This window comes from Mesocricetus auratus, unplaced genomic scaffold (genome assembly GCF_017639785.1).
Source record: "Mesocricetus auratus isolate SY011 unplaced genomic scaffold, BCM_Maur_2.0 Super-Scaffold_100676, whole genome shotgun sequence".
Classification (NCBI taxonomy): Eukaryota; Metazoa; Chordata; class Mammalia; order Rodentia; family Cricetidae; genus Mesocricetus; species Mesocricetus auratus.
In genome coordinates this window covers 69,213,061-69,230,430 of record NW_024429266.1, presented here as the reverse complement: position 1 = coordinate 69,230,430, position 17,370 = coordinate 69,213,061, and the positions used below count along the sequence as shown (strand labels likewise).

Below are 17,370 nucleotides of genomic sequence, written 5' to 3'. Positions count from 1 at the left end.
GTACATAATACAGAACAATTCTTACCTGATCATCATCTTCCACAACCACTAGGGTTAATTTATTCTTCTTAAAATCCAATCTGGTTATCTTGGGCCTTTAATAATATGAAATCAACAGCCAGATTAGGGGAAAATCCTTTTCTATATCAAACATGTCTCCTTATTTCCAATCACTGGTAAGAAGGTTAAAGCAGCCAGCACTGTCTGTTAAAGCCTCTAAAGGGAAGGCTAAAACATACTTCAAAAGCAACCAACTGACAAACTGATGTTTCCCATGTATCAGACATTAAAATATGAAGGAAATGAGATATATATGCATTTTGCACACCCCTAATGTGGTACAATGAATTCTGTAGCCCTAGGTAAAATTTTCAGGGTTAAATAGCACAGGTATTAAATATAACAAAAGCCATTAAGTGTTTTTAAAGGGTATAAAAGAAAACATCACTGATTAGAGTCGTCTTCTCTATTTTTACCAGTAACACCTGGATGTGAATGAGTTTGGTAGGAAGGCCTGAAGCCAACAGTCATGGCATGTTACAAAAGTAGTAACATGGGCCTTCTTTAGCTCTTGTCTGTAATATATGCCTAAAGTGCTGCATTAGTTCTAACAAAAATGTATTAATGCAAACAATTTCTCAATTCTATGCTTTAGGGTCATGAAACCTGTGCACCATCTCTCAGTATGGAAACAAGTGGGGAAGAGGAGGAGTGGAACTTGACATCAGGAGGAGCAGAAGCACTAACATCTTCCTTTTTCTGCCACAGAGAAGAGAGGCCTTGGACAATACTATATAAGAGCCACACGGACGGGTCATCGTGGAAAGAACATTTCATATGTACACAAACATGAGATAAGCTCACTGAGACACACTGACACGCTTTTGACACTACTGGGACACAGAGCTAGAGGACTCGGAAACGTAACTCCACTTGCAAACTTCTCATGATTAATGACACAAATCCTTTGACTTGTTAAAAACAAGAGTACCTCTGGTATTCACACTGCTTACCAGAAGAACAAGCCGATTTTGGTTTCTCCTTCAAAAACAAGGACTCCTGTTGGAGTTAGTCCCAAGCTATAGTCATTCCCATCTCTAGCCTAATTTAAAGAGAAAATACAAAATGCATTATGTTTGTACACAAGAAACAGGTTTCATGTTTTCATACAACTGTTTTTTTTTCCCCATATACGGGCTAATGTTTATATTCAAGATGTTTTCAGCAAATAATCTTCTTCAAGCTACAAAGCATCAACCTTGCTTCCTTTTTTTTTTTTTTTTTTTTTTTTTAGCAACGTCTACTCAATAGTGAGCTTCAGTGATATGAAACAACATCAAATAGTTAAGGATAAAAAGTGCTAAGACTAAAAAATGTTTTTCTCAGCTTAAACATCAGCATCTTACAAGCATCCATATACATTTCTGGAATCTTTCTAGAGATTCTAGTCTTTTGTTTTGGTTTTTGGTTTTTTGAGGCAGGGTCTCTCTACATTCCCTCCTGGTGGTCATGGCACTCATTTTGTAGACCAGGCTGGTCTCAAACTCACAGAGATCCACACTGCCTTCCAGGTCTGGGATCAAAGTCAAATACCACCACACCCAACTGATTCTAGTCTTTCCATATCTAATTTCAACCATTTTTTCTGCTACCTGTCATACATTAAAAATACTCAGAGGTATTCTATACAAACTCCATGCCTTCCCTCATACTACAAACTCATAATTGCATTAAAAATCTCAAAGGAATGAATTAATTTTCAAAAAAGGATTTATTTCTATTAATTTAAAATTATGTAGCCGGGCGGTGGTGGCGCACGCCTTTAATCCCAGCACTCGGGAGGCAGAGGCAGGCGGATCTCTGTGAGTTCGAGGCCAGGCTGGACCGACAGCCTCCAAAACAATACAGAGAAACCCTGTCTCGTAAAAACCAGAAAAAAAAATTATGTATATGGACACATTGAGTACAGGCACCTACAGGGTCCAGAAGAGGGGCCTGAGGTCCCCTGGAGATGGAATTACAGGTATTTGTGTGTAGCTCTGATGGGAACTCAACTCAGGACTTCTACAAGAACAGCGTATGCTCATAACTGCTGAGCCATCCCTCTAGCCCCAGGAATAAATATTTTTTAAAAAGGTACTATAAAATAGTTCTTACCTTGACCACATGCATATCAACTCCATACATTTCTAGCCATTTAGCTTTGTTTAGGTAATTGGTTTCAGCTTGTGCTGGTGTCTGACCTCTGAAATTTAAAATATAGTAATTACAAGATAATAAGCACAAAGTGATTTTTAATGAAAAGTAGAAAGAAAAAAATGCAAAATAGTGACAGTGGTGATGTTTTAAAAAGTGTGATCAAATTATGAGTTACCTGTATTCCTTCCATTTCTCAAAAATTGCCAGTTCCATCTCTTCCGTCTGAATGGGCACAAACCTGAACTCAGTGACAAGTTCAGGACTATGTTCAGCAAGATCATAGTCACCAAGTTCAGCTACAAATACAAGTTAACAAAGTTATGCTGTGTTAATAATACTAACAAGCTGGGCGGTGGTGGCACACGTCTTTAATCCCAGCACTTGGGAGGCAGAGGTAGGCAGATCTCTGAGAGTTCAAGACCAGTCTGGTCTATAAGAGCTAGTTCCAGGACAGCCTCCAAAGCCACAGAGAAACCCTGTCTCAAACAAAACAAAACAAAACAAAACAAAAAAAGCCCAAAAACAAACCAACAAAAAAATACCAAAAAGTCCCCCATAAACAAACCCCAAAAACCAACCAACCAACCAAACAAAAACTACTAAAAGTCGGTCAGTAGTGGTGAGCACCTTTAATCCCAGATGTTTGGATGGCCATCAAGTTCTTGGATCTGCCTACCTCAGCTCCAAAATTCTAGAAGCCTTTGCTAGATCTTTATACGGGTGCGGGGGATTGGTATCTCTCTATCTGCAGATCAAGAACCCTCACTCACCAGACATCCCCAGTCCATATAAATTCTATTTTTAAGCATATACTTTGGCTGTCACAAGGGACAAATAGAATATAGACAGCATTTCTAAACTAATGCTTTCCCTTCATTGTCTATATAGAAAGTAAGTTTTAATTAGGAGACAGATTACAATAGTGAAAAAAAATCAAGTAGATAAAAATCTCATCACCAGGAAAATATGCCTTCTTTAATAATAGATATATAAAAAAAGCAAAAATATTGCATTTGCTTTTTGTAAAACATGCAAACACTACTGATCTTAGAATAAATGTACAACCTAAAGTCCTGAGCGTGTTAAATATAACTCTAATTACAGTATATATAGAGATATTTCAGAAAAATCTTTTCTTTCAATGAGTGAAACAAGGACTCAAATTACAGTTTTCCTTTAAAATTGTGTCAACTTTTAGGAGGAAAACCAAATTGAAGTATTAGATAAGTTTCCCACTAATCTTATTTATTAAGAAACACCTTAAAGTGACCAACAGGCACTTTTAAAAGTGCAATGGCCTGATCCTGTTTGAGTAAGCTCTGATTCTTCAATAATTCATTTGTAAGAGAAGTGAAAAAAAGCCAGCTATGCAACAGCCATGACAATTTAGTCTCATGTCTCTGCATTCTCTTTATGGAAAACAATCAGCTTGGGTCCAATCTTAACATTTATTCAATTATCAGGTAAATTGCAAATTGTTTCAAAATACTACAGATGGGGAAAGAATAGGAGCTTGCACCTCAGCTGGGAGCACTGGCTGCTTTCCCAGAAGACCTCGTTTCGATTCCCAGAACCCACATGGCAGCTCACAACTGTCTGTAACTCTATTGGGGAATCAATGAACACTTCTGCCCTCCATGGGCTCCAGGCATACACATGGTACACAGACATAACAGCAGACAAAATACTTACCTATATACTTAAAGTAAAATAAATTTAAAAAGGAAGGAAGGGAGGAAGGGAGGGGCTGGAGAGATGGCTCAGCAGTTAAGAGTACTGACTAGTCTTCCAGAAGACTTAGGTTTGATTCCCAGCACCCAAATGGCAGCTCATAACTGTCTATGATTCCAGTACCAGGGGATTTGACACACTCACACACACAAGAAGGCGAAACCACCAACACATAAAAAATGAAAATAACTTTTTAAAAATTTAAAAAAAGAAAATTTAAAAGAGCAAAGAATTAAGAGGAAAGGGCAACAAAAACAGTAATTTTTAAAAGAAGTATTTTAGAACAAAGCAATTCAGAAGTCAAGAGTTGGACACTGGTGTAATTATACATAAAAACAAGTGCTGTACCTTTTCTAGTCTGCTGTCATGTTATTCTTTATACCTTAGACATGCAGCACACCAAAGAATTATGCTTCAGGCTTATCAAGCACAAGTTCACTTACCTTGCAGATTATAAGCTGCCAACTGAACTGCTGTATCAAAGGGACACTCTAATCTGAGATCAAAACACAAACTGGCTTAGTCAATTCCATAATCTTTAAGGTAAACAACAGTAATATACACTGCATCTTGAACCCTGGCTTTACACAACTCTGAACTTACTTGAATGTGTAAGTGCTCTTGCCTACACTGAGCTTGTGGAGGCCCAAGGACCATGCTGAGAATCTTCCTCTGTTTCTTTCCAACGTACTATTTTGGGGACTGTTTCTCCCAGAGTATGGGGCCCACTGTTTTGGCTACAGTGGCTGGCCAGTAAGCCCCTAGCACTGGGGTTACAGATGGCACAGAGCTCCTGGGATTTACATGGGTGCTGGGGATGCAACTTCAGGTCCTTTTCTTGCTGAGCCATCATCTTGTAGCCCTGTGCTGAATTTATTTTCTAGGTTATTTTCCTACTATTCAAAAATTTTGCAGTTATGTACTAAAAAATTTAATACTCACTTCCCATTGAGAATATCTTGTTTTAACTGAAGAACAAATAAATACCTAAGGAAAGTAAAAGACATAAAATAACTAAATAGAACAATGCACTATGGAAAAAAAATCCTATCATTTTAACTTGAGAACACCTCTTTCTTTTTTGAGGCAGGATTTCACTCATGGATGGCCAGAACTCAGATACACATGCCTCTCTGCCTCCCAATTGTTGGGGTCAAAGGTGTGCACAACCACATCCCAAGAGAACATCTCTAATTACAGAACTTTACACAAAAAGATGTAAGGGGAGAAACAACACAGGAAAAAGGGTGCTGAGAGGAGGAAGGAAGCACTCCTGAAGGTAAGAGAAGAAAAGCAGGCCAGAGTACAGTGGAGCAGCGCAGCCTAGAGAAAATGTCAGAAGCCTGTTATGTAAACGAACCCTATCTTAACTTTGGCAACACACTTATATAAGCACTGTAAGGATAACGGCAGCAACACCACTGCCAGGAAATTCAAAGGGAAACCCTTCCAAAGGCACTCTACTCTAACAACTCTGCCTTGTCACTTAATGAGGACTGTGTACAAGAAGCAATGTGTAGCTGGGCACACACCTTTAATCCCAGCACTTGGGAGGCAGAGCAGATGGATCTTTTTGAGTTTGAGGCCAGCCTGGTCTATAGAGAGTTCCAGGACAGCCTCCAAAGCTACAAAGAGAAACTCTGAAAAGAAGCAATGCATATGCTGTAAGGAAGGAGGCAGGGTAAAATGAAGAAATGGATACTACCTGACTCACCAGTCACCTCAGCTGGATGCATGACAATCAACTTCTTTTTCACAACAAATAAAAGAATCATACACTTTAGTTATTTTTTAATATTTTAAGATAAGGCCTCACAATGTAGCTCAGGCTAGCCTGAAACTCATTATGGGGGCCAGGTTGGCCTTGACTTAACAGTAATCCTCCTGCTTTAGTTTCCAGAATGCTGAGATTATAAGCATGAACTATCTGTCTTACCTGACTAGAATCAGACATTCTGAACACCTTGTTCTAGAATAAAAACTTACCTGAGACCTTATTGCTACACTGAGGAATCCTAGGAGTGGCTTTCTAAGTCTTAACCCCCTGACACCACCCTTTGTAGTGGGCTTACCGTGTTAGCTCCTCACGAAGATTGTTTGGTTCTGAGGAGTAAAACTTAACTCGAAGATGAAGACAATATGGTGATCCAACTGCCATTAAAAAAAAAAAAGAAAAGAGATTTAATTTTTATTGATTTACTAATAATTTTTCAGCTGGTGAAAAACTACTGGAAATTACTAAAGTATAAAAGAAGAGATTATTGTAGCATTATTTCAAAGAAGAAGATAGGCAGAAATTTGACACAAAAGTTTTAAAGTGTATCAACCACAGTGAGCATTATTGCATTCATCTGTCATCTCAAGACAGATGGCCCTGCATTAACTCTAACAATTAAGGGTCAAATGCATAATCTTGACCATACAATCAAGCAGCATGGAAAACCTGCTGAGTCACACTTTTAGCAAATGCTGAGGAATTAGTTTCTGCTCAAGGCCAGGCATCCCACACTTTCAAACTTAGTCCAGTGCACTCACTAACTGCTGTGTTCTCAGCATCTTGTCTTATAAAGACAAGAGTTAAACTGCCCTACAGATTGACACTACCGGGACAAGCCAGGCTGTGGGGACTGGACACTTATTTCCCCAAGTTCTACCAAGTTAAGATTACTCCATTTTACGTGAATTACTCATTTCATCACTTAACACTTACTTTTAATTATGTGTATGTGGGGTGTGTGTGTGTAGGGGTGTTACGTGCATGTGCAAATGCAGGTGCCCAGAGTCCAGAGGAAAAGTGTCAGATCCCTTGGAGTTGGAGCTGTAAGCAGCTGTGAACCACTGATACAGGTGTTGGGAACTAAACGGGGGTCCTCCACAAGACTGGTATGTGCTCTTAACACCTGAACCATCTCTCCAGCACTATCATTATTCTTCTTTTAAAAGAAATACAGGCTAGGGCTGGAGAGATGGCTCCTTGGTTAAGAGCAGTTGTTGCTCTTGAAAAGGACCTGGCTTTAATTCCCAGCACCCATATGGTTCACAGTTGTCCGTAATTCCAGTTCCTAGGGACCCAATGCTTCCCCCTCCCCCTTTTCATTGTTTTGAGACAGGGCTTCCTCTGTGTTCCTCTGTGTAGCCCTGACTGTCCTGGAACTTGCTCTGTAGACCAGGCTGGCCTTGAACTCACAGAGATCTGCCTGCCTCTGCCTCCTGAGTGCTTGGACTAAAAGTGTGCGCCACTGCCACCCAGCTCTAATGCCCTTTTCTGACCTATGAAAGCACTAGGCACACACATGGTTCACATATATGCATGCAGGCACAGTACTCATAAACCTAAAATAAGTAATTTTGAGAAAAACTTTTATAAGGATGACAGGTCTCTGGTGCTTGCCACAGGCTATGTTAGCTGACGGCACAGACATATTTCTTAAGTCCAGGCTACTGTGCACAGTCTGTATAGTATCAATCCCCGGAAGACAAGGGAAAAATTACTGCATCCTTTAGGTCTCAAAATGTTTTCTAGAAGCAAGTAGAACCTGCCAAATCAAAATCAGACAAACAAAAAGAAGAGGGGGGAAGCCCAATAAAATATTAGCACAAGCAATATCTAAAGAGAAGTTAAACATTCTATAAGAATCCAATTCAAATGTTTGTAAGCTGCAAATATTTCTCCTATAAACTCAAATTACAAGACTCTTGAGTCCAGACTTATTTTAAACCTATATAAATTGGGCATTACATATCACAGTGAAAGTTTAGAAAGCAGACATGCTAGTCAGGCACAGTAGAACCCAGCAACGCCCCTAGCATTTAGGAGGCTGGGAAGGCTTCTGAACTTGAGACCATCCTAAGATGTATCTTGAGGCTGACCAACATAACCCCCAGCCCATCCCACAAAAGCAGATGGTAAAGAAACTCAAAAGAAACATGATTTTTAAAAATGTTCTTACTATTAAGAATTAGTGTTTCTGATATATTTTATTTGCACTATTTCACAAATGATTTCTCAGCACTTACTTTTTACTTGCTTTTTGATGCTTTTTGTACCATCCAACCAATGCTGTAAATGGAAAAATAAAGTTGAGTACTTCTGCAAATAGTACAACTTTAATGTTTAACTAGAGTTATTGCTTATTTCAATTTTGTTGACAACCACTATGCAGTATTTCACAAAGGAAAAACCAAAGGGCCTGAATTCTTTCAAATTCTCTTTAAAGGTGGCTCTTACAACTTAAACTATACCCTTAGTTTTCCCAAATTCCCAAATTAATGGTTCTCTTGAAACTGTTAAACTAGAGAATAGGGCTCAGCTATAGAGCACTTGATAAGTACCACTATAAATAAGCACAAAACATTGAGAGAAAAATCTCATTCCTTTATAGGACTCACAGGCAGAACCTAACACAGAGCAGAGGAAATGTTACCTGAATTTTCCAACATAGCGACTATTCAGTACTCATTGAAAGAGCCTGAAGGGTTTTAAAAGATGAGTTTTTTTCCTTCAAAATCATGAAAATTTCTGTCAAGCAAGCAGTCACTACCACTATCCTTCTGCTTTATGAATAAAAATGTTTACACTTAACAAGCAGTTCTGCTTTCAACAGTAATAGCCCTTCTTTTGTATGCTGTTTTACTGTATCGACAACCAGTGTATATAAAATGTTAAACCTTGTGAAACAGAAATCCATGAAAATTCACAGAGGTAGATGTTCAGGACTGACAACGAGAAGGTTACATATTATGGCACATGTTATGGAGAAGTGTTTGTACAGACTTCAGACTTAGTTCTCTTGAATATTCACTGGTTCTTGAAGAGTGGTTTGAGAAGCCTCAAGAAATATGACTACAAAAAGGAGCAGACTTTTTGGGTCTGAAAGGATTTGTACTTGAAGACCCTCCAGGCAGCAAAGGGTCGTATTGACTATTCTGCAAATAGAACTGTTTCAAGTCTGCAACTGCTTGGGAAACCTTCACATAGTTGAGCCTGGCTTCCAGCCAGAGCAGCTAAAACACCTTCTTCATGGTGGCAACAATCTGACATGGCACTCGCGACAGCTGTGCCGACTAGTCAGTCTGAGTAAGCCAGCAACAGCCTTTTAATTTCTATAACCACTTCACTGGGACTGCTCATAACACAAACAGACCTGAAACAATTCCTGATGTTTCCACTGACAAAGCATTCCCAGCTCATTACAAACCCTTTACATCAGGCCCTCACAGCAACAGGCCGCACTGGTTCAACTATGTTACACATGAACAAGCTCACTTCAGCATGCTTTCAATTCCAAGCACCAAGAGAAGGGAGTGCTCTTGTGTTGACCAGTCCACAGAGCCAAGGATGCAGTTTCAGCAATCCTGCTAGGCAAAGAATAAATAAGGCTGCAATGCTACCAGTGCTTTGTTTGCTTTCCTTACCTATTATTTACCTAGCCTTTTCTTTCCTTTCTTCCTCAAGCAGAGTACCAGTCTACCCTTGAATAAGATGTTTTGTAAACACCTCAGGCAGGGACTGTGCAATGCTTTCTATCTTAGTTCTGATAGTAGGGGAAGATGGAACCCAGGCCTCAAATATGCTAGACAAGAATCCTGCAGCGGAGCCACATCCCAGTCCTATGCTATGTTTCCTCTGGATTCCAAGCTGTATAGGTTACCTGGCCATCTCTTTTAATACATTATTGGACACACACACACACACACACACCCGTGCTTAAATATATTTCAGCATGGCAAACGTTCAGTTGTTCAAATCCTATTGGCAGGCAGAACACAGACTGGGAATGGCTTCAATCTGGGGCAGCATATAATGCTTTCATCTTGGCCCAGAAAATCAATATGCAAATATCCCAGACTCAAAGTGGCCTAATGCCATTACATACTGAACATGAAATAAAAATAGTTTTTGGGTCTAGATGTTTTCTTTCAGAACTTCAGACCTGGAAGTTGCCCAAGCTCTCTCTCTCTCTTACTGTAGTTGGGGGGAAAACAAAAACAAAACAGAGCCCCAAACCCCATGGCTAGTCACCTGAGTATTGTCTCAGGTAGCTCCATTGCACACGACACTGACCACAAATGAGCACAGCCCTTCCAGGCAGCAATTTTTACTAGTAGACAGCAGTGAATGCCTCAAGAACTCATGTCTGACTCAGAAATAACTGTACAAAGATTTTCCTACAAGGAAAATACATGGCAACCATCCAATAGCAGACTGGTTAAAACATTTAAATATGACAAAAGCATAATGAGAGCCATTAAAAAATGAAAGCAAATACTCAAAATATCTGAAACAGATACTGCTATTTGGGGGGGTAGTGTGGTTTAGACAGGTCATAGCTGTCTCAACCACATAGTCATAGCTGTTCTGGAATTCTGTAGACCAGGTTGGCTTTAGACTTTTGCCTCTTCCTTCTGAATGCTGAGATTAATGGTATGCCTGGCCATAAAGTATTATAAATTATTTCATCAAAATGTATATTCTTTTAGAGCGAGTTAATAATTATAAAATAGTAATTGACCTTACTGGTAAGGGACTGGAGAGATGGCTCAGTATTTAAGAGCACTGGCTGCTGATCTTCCAGAGGAGCTGGGTTCAATTCCCAACACCCTCAAAGCAGCTCCCAGCCACATGAAACTACAGTTATAAAGGGTATGATGACTTCTTTTGGCCTTAATGGGCATTGCAACATGTGGTGCGCAGACATCTACACAGTCAAAACACTCATACACAGAAAAGGAAAATAAACAAAACTGAAAAAAATTAAGAGATTACTAGTGTTATGAACACAATTTGTTGTTAAGAATAATAGCTCCTTTATTATAACATTTGATATAGACAATCATATGGACTTTGGGGAGTAATAATAAAAAGCAGGTGCTACAGTGATGATGTCTTAGAAGTTATGAGTACTTGCTTCACTTTCAGAGAATCTTGAGTTCAGTTCCCAGTGACCATGACAACTGGCTCACCTGTTACTTCCAACTCCAGGGGATCCAATGCCCTCTTCTGGCCTCCATGGGCACCAGTACTCACATACCCTACACACATATACATGAAAAAACATACACAGCCAACAGTCTCACCACCAACAAGATCAGTCCCCTATAAACAGTATGCATTCCCCAGATATGAAGAGTTGCTCTTAATTCCTTCTCGACTTCCTTCATTGGAAGAAGAATTTCTCTTTGATGTACCTGTATTTGAAGAACAGTTAACAGTACACTGAAAACCAACAGGCTAATTATAACTATCCCTTCCACCCATTTTGTGACAGGATCTGACTGTGTAGCTCTGGCTGGCCAACATCTCATAGAGATCCTCCTGCCACTGTCTCCTGAGTGTTGGGACTAAAGGTGTACACTGAGATTAAAGGTGTACACTATCACGTTTGCCAATTAATTATAAATTTTGAGGAAATATAAGGAAACAGATGACTTACTAAAACCATTCCTGGTTGTTAAGAAATCTCTTCCTACTTGGAGCTATTCAAAACTAGTTTCAGGGTCATTAAGACTGCTCACCAGGGAAGGGCACTTGCTGCCAAATCTGACGATTTAGACCTCTGGGACTACAGTGAAAGAGAGAACAGACCTCCCCAAGTTGTCCTTGAGTTCTACATGTATATTATATAGGCACACACTCAACACAAAACAAAGTGTAATAAAGTATAAAATAATAAAGTGTAAAAACAAACAAAACCCAAAAGGCTATTCTCATGATTACACTTTCCCATGCTCTACCATTACACACAAAGTTACCCCAGCAGAGGAAGGGCTGAAGGCAACAATTCCAGTCTTCTCTACCAATTCTAGTATCTCCAGTCCAGTGAGGCAAACAAACAAACACATTTGAAAGTGTAATTTAGGAGTTGGGGGAGGGAATCCTGAGTCACTGTTCTTATGAGGAAGGTTTGAGTTCATGTTTGCAGATTCTCAAGTCTGTTTTCTTTTATCTCCTCCACATTCCAAGAGCAGGGACTGGAAAATTCAGAGCTCAGAGACAGGCTCTGATGCACTTCCTAGAATAAGAGTCTCTGAGAGTCATGTTTAAACTGCTAAGAAGATAAAGGAAAGCACGGAGATCCAGACTCTTGGGTGCTTAATGTAAAACTAAAATAGTTCACACCTTAAAAAGAAAACAAATTCCCCCTGACTTCCCATTTTTAAAGTTTAGCTGATATGCAGAAAGCTGCATTTCCTTTCAACCTCAGCAGTTGGCTATGAAAGAACAATTTACTCAAGTCTTTTTTTTTTTTTTTTTTGGTTTTTGTTGTTGTTTTCAAGACAGGGTCTCTCTGTGTAGCCCTGGCTGGTCTGGAACTCAGAGAGACTCATTACAGGCATATGCCACCATTGCCTGGCTTACTAATGTATCTTAAAAGATAATAACATATAATCGCCGGGCGGTGGTGGCGCATGCCTTTAATCCCAGTACTCGGGACACAGAGGCAGGCGATCTCTGTGAGTTCGAGGCTGGGCTGGACCGACAGCCTCCAAAACAATACAGGGAAACCCTGTCTCGTAAAACCAAAAAAAAAACCAAAAAAACAAAAAAAAAACAAAAAAACAAAAAAAAACAAACAAACAAAAAAACTATATAATCACAAACAGCAGACATAACTACACCAACACCAAAGAATCACCTAGGAAGCTTATAACACATCAACACAAACACACACACACACACACACACACACACCCCTTGTCCCAGGCCCTCTAGCCAAATAGTGTGCAAACAGCTGTTCAGCAAGCCCAGCCTCTGAACACTCACCCAGCTCACTGAAGAAACACACCATTACTGCTCAAAGGGGAAAGAGCCTAGAGCATAAAAATGTTAATTATCTTTCAAAATAGTGGCTACAAGAAATACCTCTGTGAACAAAGGCATTTTTAACATTTTAAAACTATTTTAGAAAATGTTAAGAAAGCAGTATTTGTAATGGAAAAACACTTCTGTTTAGTCTAGATGCTAGCTAGTCCTAAGTGACTGCTTTTCTTAGAGTTAACAGTCTCGTAAGTAAGTCATTTCAAATGAAAACTTAGACCAGACATTAGAAAATATTTTCCAAGTTACCTTTGTTAAAGTTTTTTAAAATGTCAAATTCACGACTGATATGTAGGTGACCTAAGTATGTTAATCATTTTTAAATTAAAATTTTATTGTTTGTGTATTTTTGTCTTGTGAATATGTACGTATACCATGTGCATGCCTGGTACCTGTGGAAGTCAGAGGGGTATCAGATCTTCCATAAGCTGTCTTTCTAAGGTATTTTATCACAGCAACAAGAAAAGTAACTAATAAAGTGCACACACTGGCGCTAGAGAGAAGGTTCAGGTGTTAAATCAGCTTCCGGTTTGGTCATAAGACTATACTTCAGTTCCCAACACTCACATAAGATAACTCCAGTTCCAGTGGCTCTGACACCCTCTGCTGGACTCCAGGGTCCTCAGGCATACATGCAGTGTAACATACATAAATGCAGGAAGTCACATACATAAAATGAAAATAAATACACCTTTAAAACAAGCGTTTACACTAAGAAATTAGAGCGATCAATGACCTAAAAGCAAGAAAAAAAAGCCAAATCTGAACTCAGAAGATGAAAATATATAACACAGATGAGACCTAAGATTAATGAAATAGTAATGAAAAGAACAATATATAATATCAACATAAAAAGAGATGGCTCATGCCTTTAGTCCCAGCACTTGGGAGGCAGAGGCAAGAGGATCTCTGTGAGTTTGGAGGCAGCTTGGTCTACAGAGCTACTTCCAGGACAGCCTCCAAAACAATACAGAGAAACCCTGTCTTGAAAAACAAGGATAAACGATACTGGTGAGCCACAGACCAAACTAATAATTATTATAATAATAAAGACATCTTACTTATAAAACCAGAGACAAATTACAATACTACTGATGTCCAGATGATTATGAGGGACCATTTTTAAAACTTGGAAGTTGGAAAAAAAAAAAAGACCCTAGACACATGACCTACCAAAATTAAACCAAGAATAATATTGAGGGACTGAAGGGATGGCTCAGAGGTTAAAAGCATTAACTGTTCTTCCAGAGGACTGGAGTTCAAATGACAACACTCTATCTATAATGAGTTAGAGGCCTTGGCCTCTGTAGGCAATATACACAGACCTACATTCAGGCAAAACACCCATAGACATAAAATAAAAATACCTATTAAAAACAATATTGAAGATAAAATAAAGAAATTCTCAACTAAGAAAAGCCCAGAATCAGACATATTCACTGCTAATTCTACCTTTAAAGATAACCAACATCAATGTTCCTTAAAGTACTACACAAAATAGAAAGGGAAGGAATGCTTCCAAACTCTGTTATAAAGACAGTATTACCATGATAATAAATCCAAGTAAGGACTCAACAGAAAACAAAACAAACATGGAAGACTTTCCTTGATGAAAAAAGTCTCAGTATTTGCAATTAGAACATAACAGCACATTAAAGAGATACATGGGCCTAGGGAGATGGCTCAGTAGGTAAAAGTGCTTTGCCATACAAACCTGAGGACCTGAGTTTGTACCCCGGAGCCCAGATTAAATAAACCCAATGTAGCGATTTGCATCTGTAATACTACCACTTCTATGGGGGAAATAGGAGGAGGGAGAAGAAAACTGGCTGGAAACTCAAAAGCCAACTAGCCCACAGTATGTCTGCCATGCAGAGGCAGAAACAAAAGAAATGTCACATCAACAAAGTGGAATTTAAGAATCTACTCCTGGGTGGTGGCCCATGCCTTTGATTCCAGCACTTGGGAGGCAGGGGCAGGCAGATCTCTGTGAGTTCCAGACCAGCCTGATCTACAAGAGCTAGTTTTAAGACAGGCTCCAAAGCTACAGAGAAACCCTGTCTTGGAAGAAAAAAAAAAGAACTTTCAAACTGTCCTATCATGTACATGCCAGTATACACACACACACACACACACACATGCACACACACACAAAAAACTAATAGTTCCTATAAAGTGAAAGAAGCAATCACCAGAGTCAAGAGACAGTCTAAAGAATGGTAGGGAATCTTGCCAGCTATCTATCTCAAAGAGGATCAATAAAATATTAAACACCTAAGAGAATCTACAACAAATGGGCAAATGAACTGAAAATGCATTTTTCAAACGAAGAGGTACAGCTGGCCAATAAATAACTGACAAGTCAATCTGTTTAGGCTCATCAGGGTAACACAAATCAAAGCCACAATTGAGATCCTGTCTCGCTGCAGTCAGAATGGCTATCATCAAGAAACAAAAAGAAACAAATGCTGATGAAGATACTGGGAACAGGGACAGGGAGAGAAAGAAACCCTTTATGTTGCTGTGGGAATGTGAACTAGTGTAGCCACTATGAAACACTGTAATCTCATGCACTGCTTGTGGGGATTCAGATGATGCATCTGATGTAGGAAAGTTTGAGCATTCTACAAATTTTCATCACACAATTTAAAGTGGCAAATTTTATAATAAAAAACGTATTTCAATTTTTCAGAGTGGCCACACTTTGACATAAAAATGCTATGTCCATCCTAGCTAAAAATCAACAGTTTTCCTCAAGCATGCCTTCTCCCTGCTCCATAATTCTCCCTGTCAAACCACATCTCCAGAGTAGATAACTTCAAAGGAGTTCTTTATACCATTGTGCAGTATGTAAGATAACTGAACACTACAGTTTCATAAGCCCTACCTCCTCACAAATAAAATAGTCTAAGAATAATTCGGTGGTTTAAATACAGTCGGTATTCACACTGGAGAAATGCATATGGGGGTTTATAATAGTGTGAAAGCAACACACATTTAACAGAAACTATTCTTTTGATCTTTCCCTGACTAAGGATAGCAGTCGCATTATCTTTTGTGATGAGAGACAGTGGCAGTGAATCACAGCTTCCAGTAAATCCCCAGGACTGTTTATCATGTGATAAACAACCAAGACTCTACCATTAACTGCAGTGCTCAGCTATGATATTGGGTAGATATATATGCATTTTGAACTTACAGCACTTTCAACTTACAATAGATTTATTCAGAAAAAAAATAAATTTATTCAGATATAACCCCATCTTCAGTCAATGAATATTGATAGACATATCTGTAGATGAGAACTATTACTACAAATATGAGAAGGTGAAAATACTTTAATAACCTTTATAGTATCAGACTCAAATTGAACTTAATAGAGGTTGCATGACATCCACTATATATCTATACAGAAATAACTGTAAACTTATGCTTTCAAATCTTATCACAAAACTTACCAAACAACTTGTTAATTCCAGGACTCAGATGGAAATACCAAATAAACCTGGAACATTTTCTTGGTCAGAAAGTTAGAGCCCAAAGAATGATACATTCATGTTGAATAACATGAAGGTATTTTGAAGCAGTTTACATTGGCCAAGCTTGGGAAAACATGAGCATCAAAATAAACAATACACCGAATAAAATAGGAATCAATTTGTTTATAAATAACTTGATAGGGAACAGTTTTAGAGAAACTGTTAACAAAACAATTAATTACAAGGGGTAAAAAGGAAAACCAGGACATGGTGGGACACACTTGTAATTTCGTCAGTACTTGAAAAGTGGAATCAGGAGACTCACAAGTTAAGGCCAACTCAGCTACATAGTAAGTTTGGGATACATGAAAAAAAATCAAAAGGGAAAGAGAATGACTTAGAAATGAGGCTTAGAAAACACACTATGTCATCAAGTGACAAAGTCATTAAGAATACAATGATGTGCCGGGCGTTGGTGGCACACGTCTTTAATCTCAGCACTCGGAAGGCAGAGGCAGGCGGATCTCTGTGAGTTCAAGGCCAGCCTGGTCTACAGAGTGAGTTCCAGGACAGCCTCCAAAACAATACAGAGAAACCCTGTCTCAAAAAAAAAAAAAAAAATACAATGATGTTACATGACAGCCTGTGGACAGAATGGAACACAGAATTACTTGCTTTCTAAAATGAACCTACTTCAGGAAGTAACAAATTCACAGAAAGGAGCAGCATGCAAAGTAACTGGCTTGCTTCTTCAAAAGGTCCAGTCATGAGAATAAAAACACAGCAAAACCACAATGTCTCAGATTAAAGACTACTACAGAGACATGACAACAAGCAAAGCAGGATTCTGAATTGGACCTTGGTGGCTATAGGGGACATTCTAGGGACAACTCTCATTCAACTAAAAGAACTTGAACAGTCTGTAGACTAGATAGTGATGATTTCTCAGTGTTAATTTGCTAGGTTTGATGGCTGTATGAAATTATGAACCATGCTTGTTTCATGCATACATGAGTTTTAAGAATGATAGGACATCTTACTCCCAACTTACAAATGGTATTTGTACCATCCTTATGACTGTTCTGTGCATATGACTGCTTCAACTATGAAATTACTATGCATGTATGCAACTACATGAAATAA

At 38.9% G+C, this 17,370-nt stretch overlaps 1 protein-coding gene across 6 annotated transcripts in view; it reads right to left on the bottom strand.

Annotated features, from left to right (window-relative positions):
* The window catches only part of Epb41l5 (erythrocyte membrane protein band 4.1 like 5), a 113,427-nt gene that overhangs the window by 80,573 nt on the left and 15,484 nt on the right, over positions 1-17,370 (bottom strand). For all 6 annotated transcript variants that reach the window (XM_005070295.4, XM_021227232.2, XM_005070296.4 and 3 more), the window contains 8 exons: positions 7,948-7,990; positions 6,003-6,081; positions 4,873-4,917; positions 4,374-4,426; positions 2,375-2,495; positions 2,158-2,245; positions 1,014-1,102; positions 26-95 (listed from right to left, as the gene is read on the bottom strand). In XM_005070295.4, coding sequence (XP_005070352.1) covers positions 26-95; positions 1,014-1,102; positions 2,158-2,245; positions 2,375-2,495; positions 4,374-4,426; positions 4,873-4,917; positions 6,003-6,081; positions 7,948-7,990 — 588 coding nt within the window. The remainder of the gene's footprint in view (positions 1-25; positions 96-1,013; positions 1,103-2,157; positions 2,246-2,374; positions 2,496-4,373; positions 4,427-4,872; positions 4,918-6,002; positions 6,082-7,947; positions 7,991-17,370) is intronic.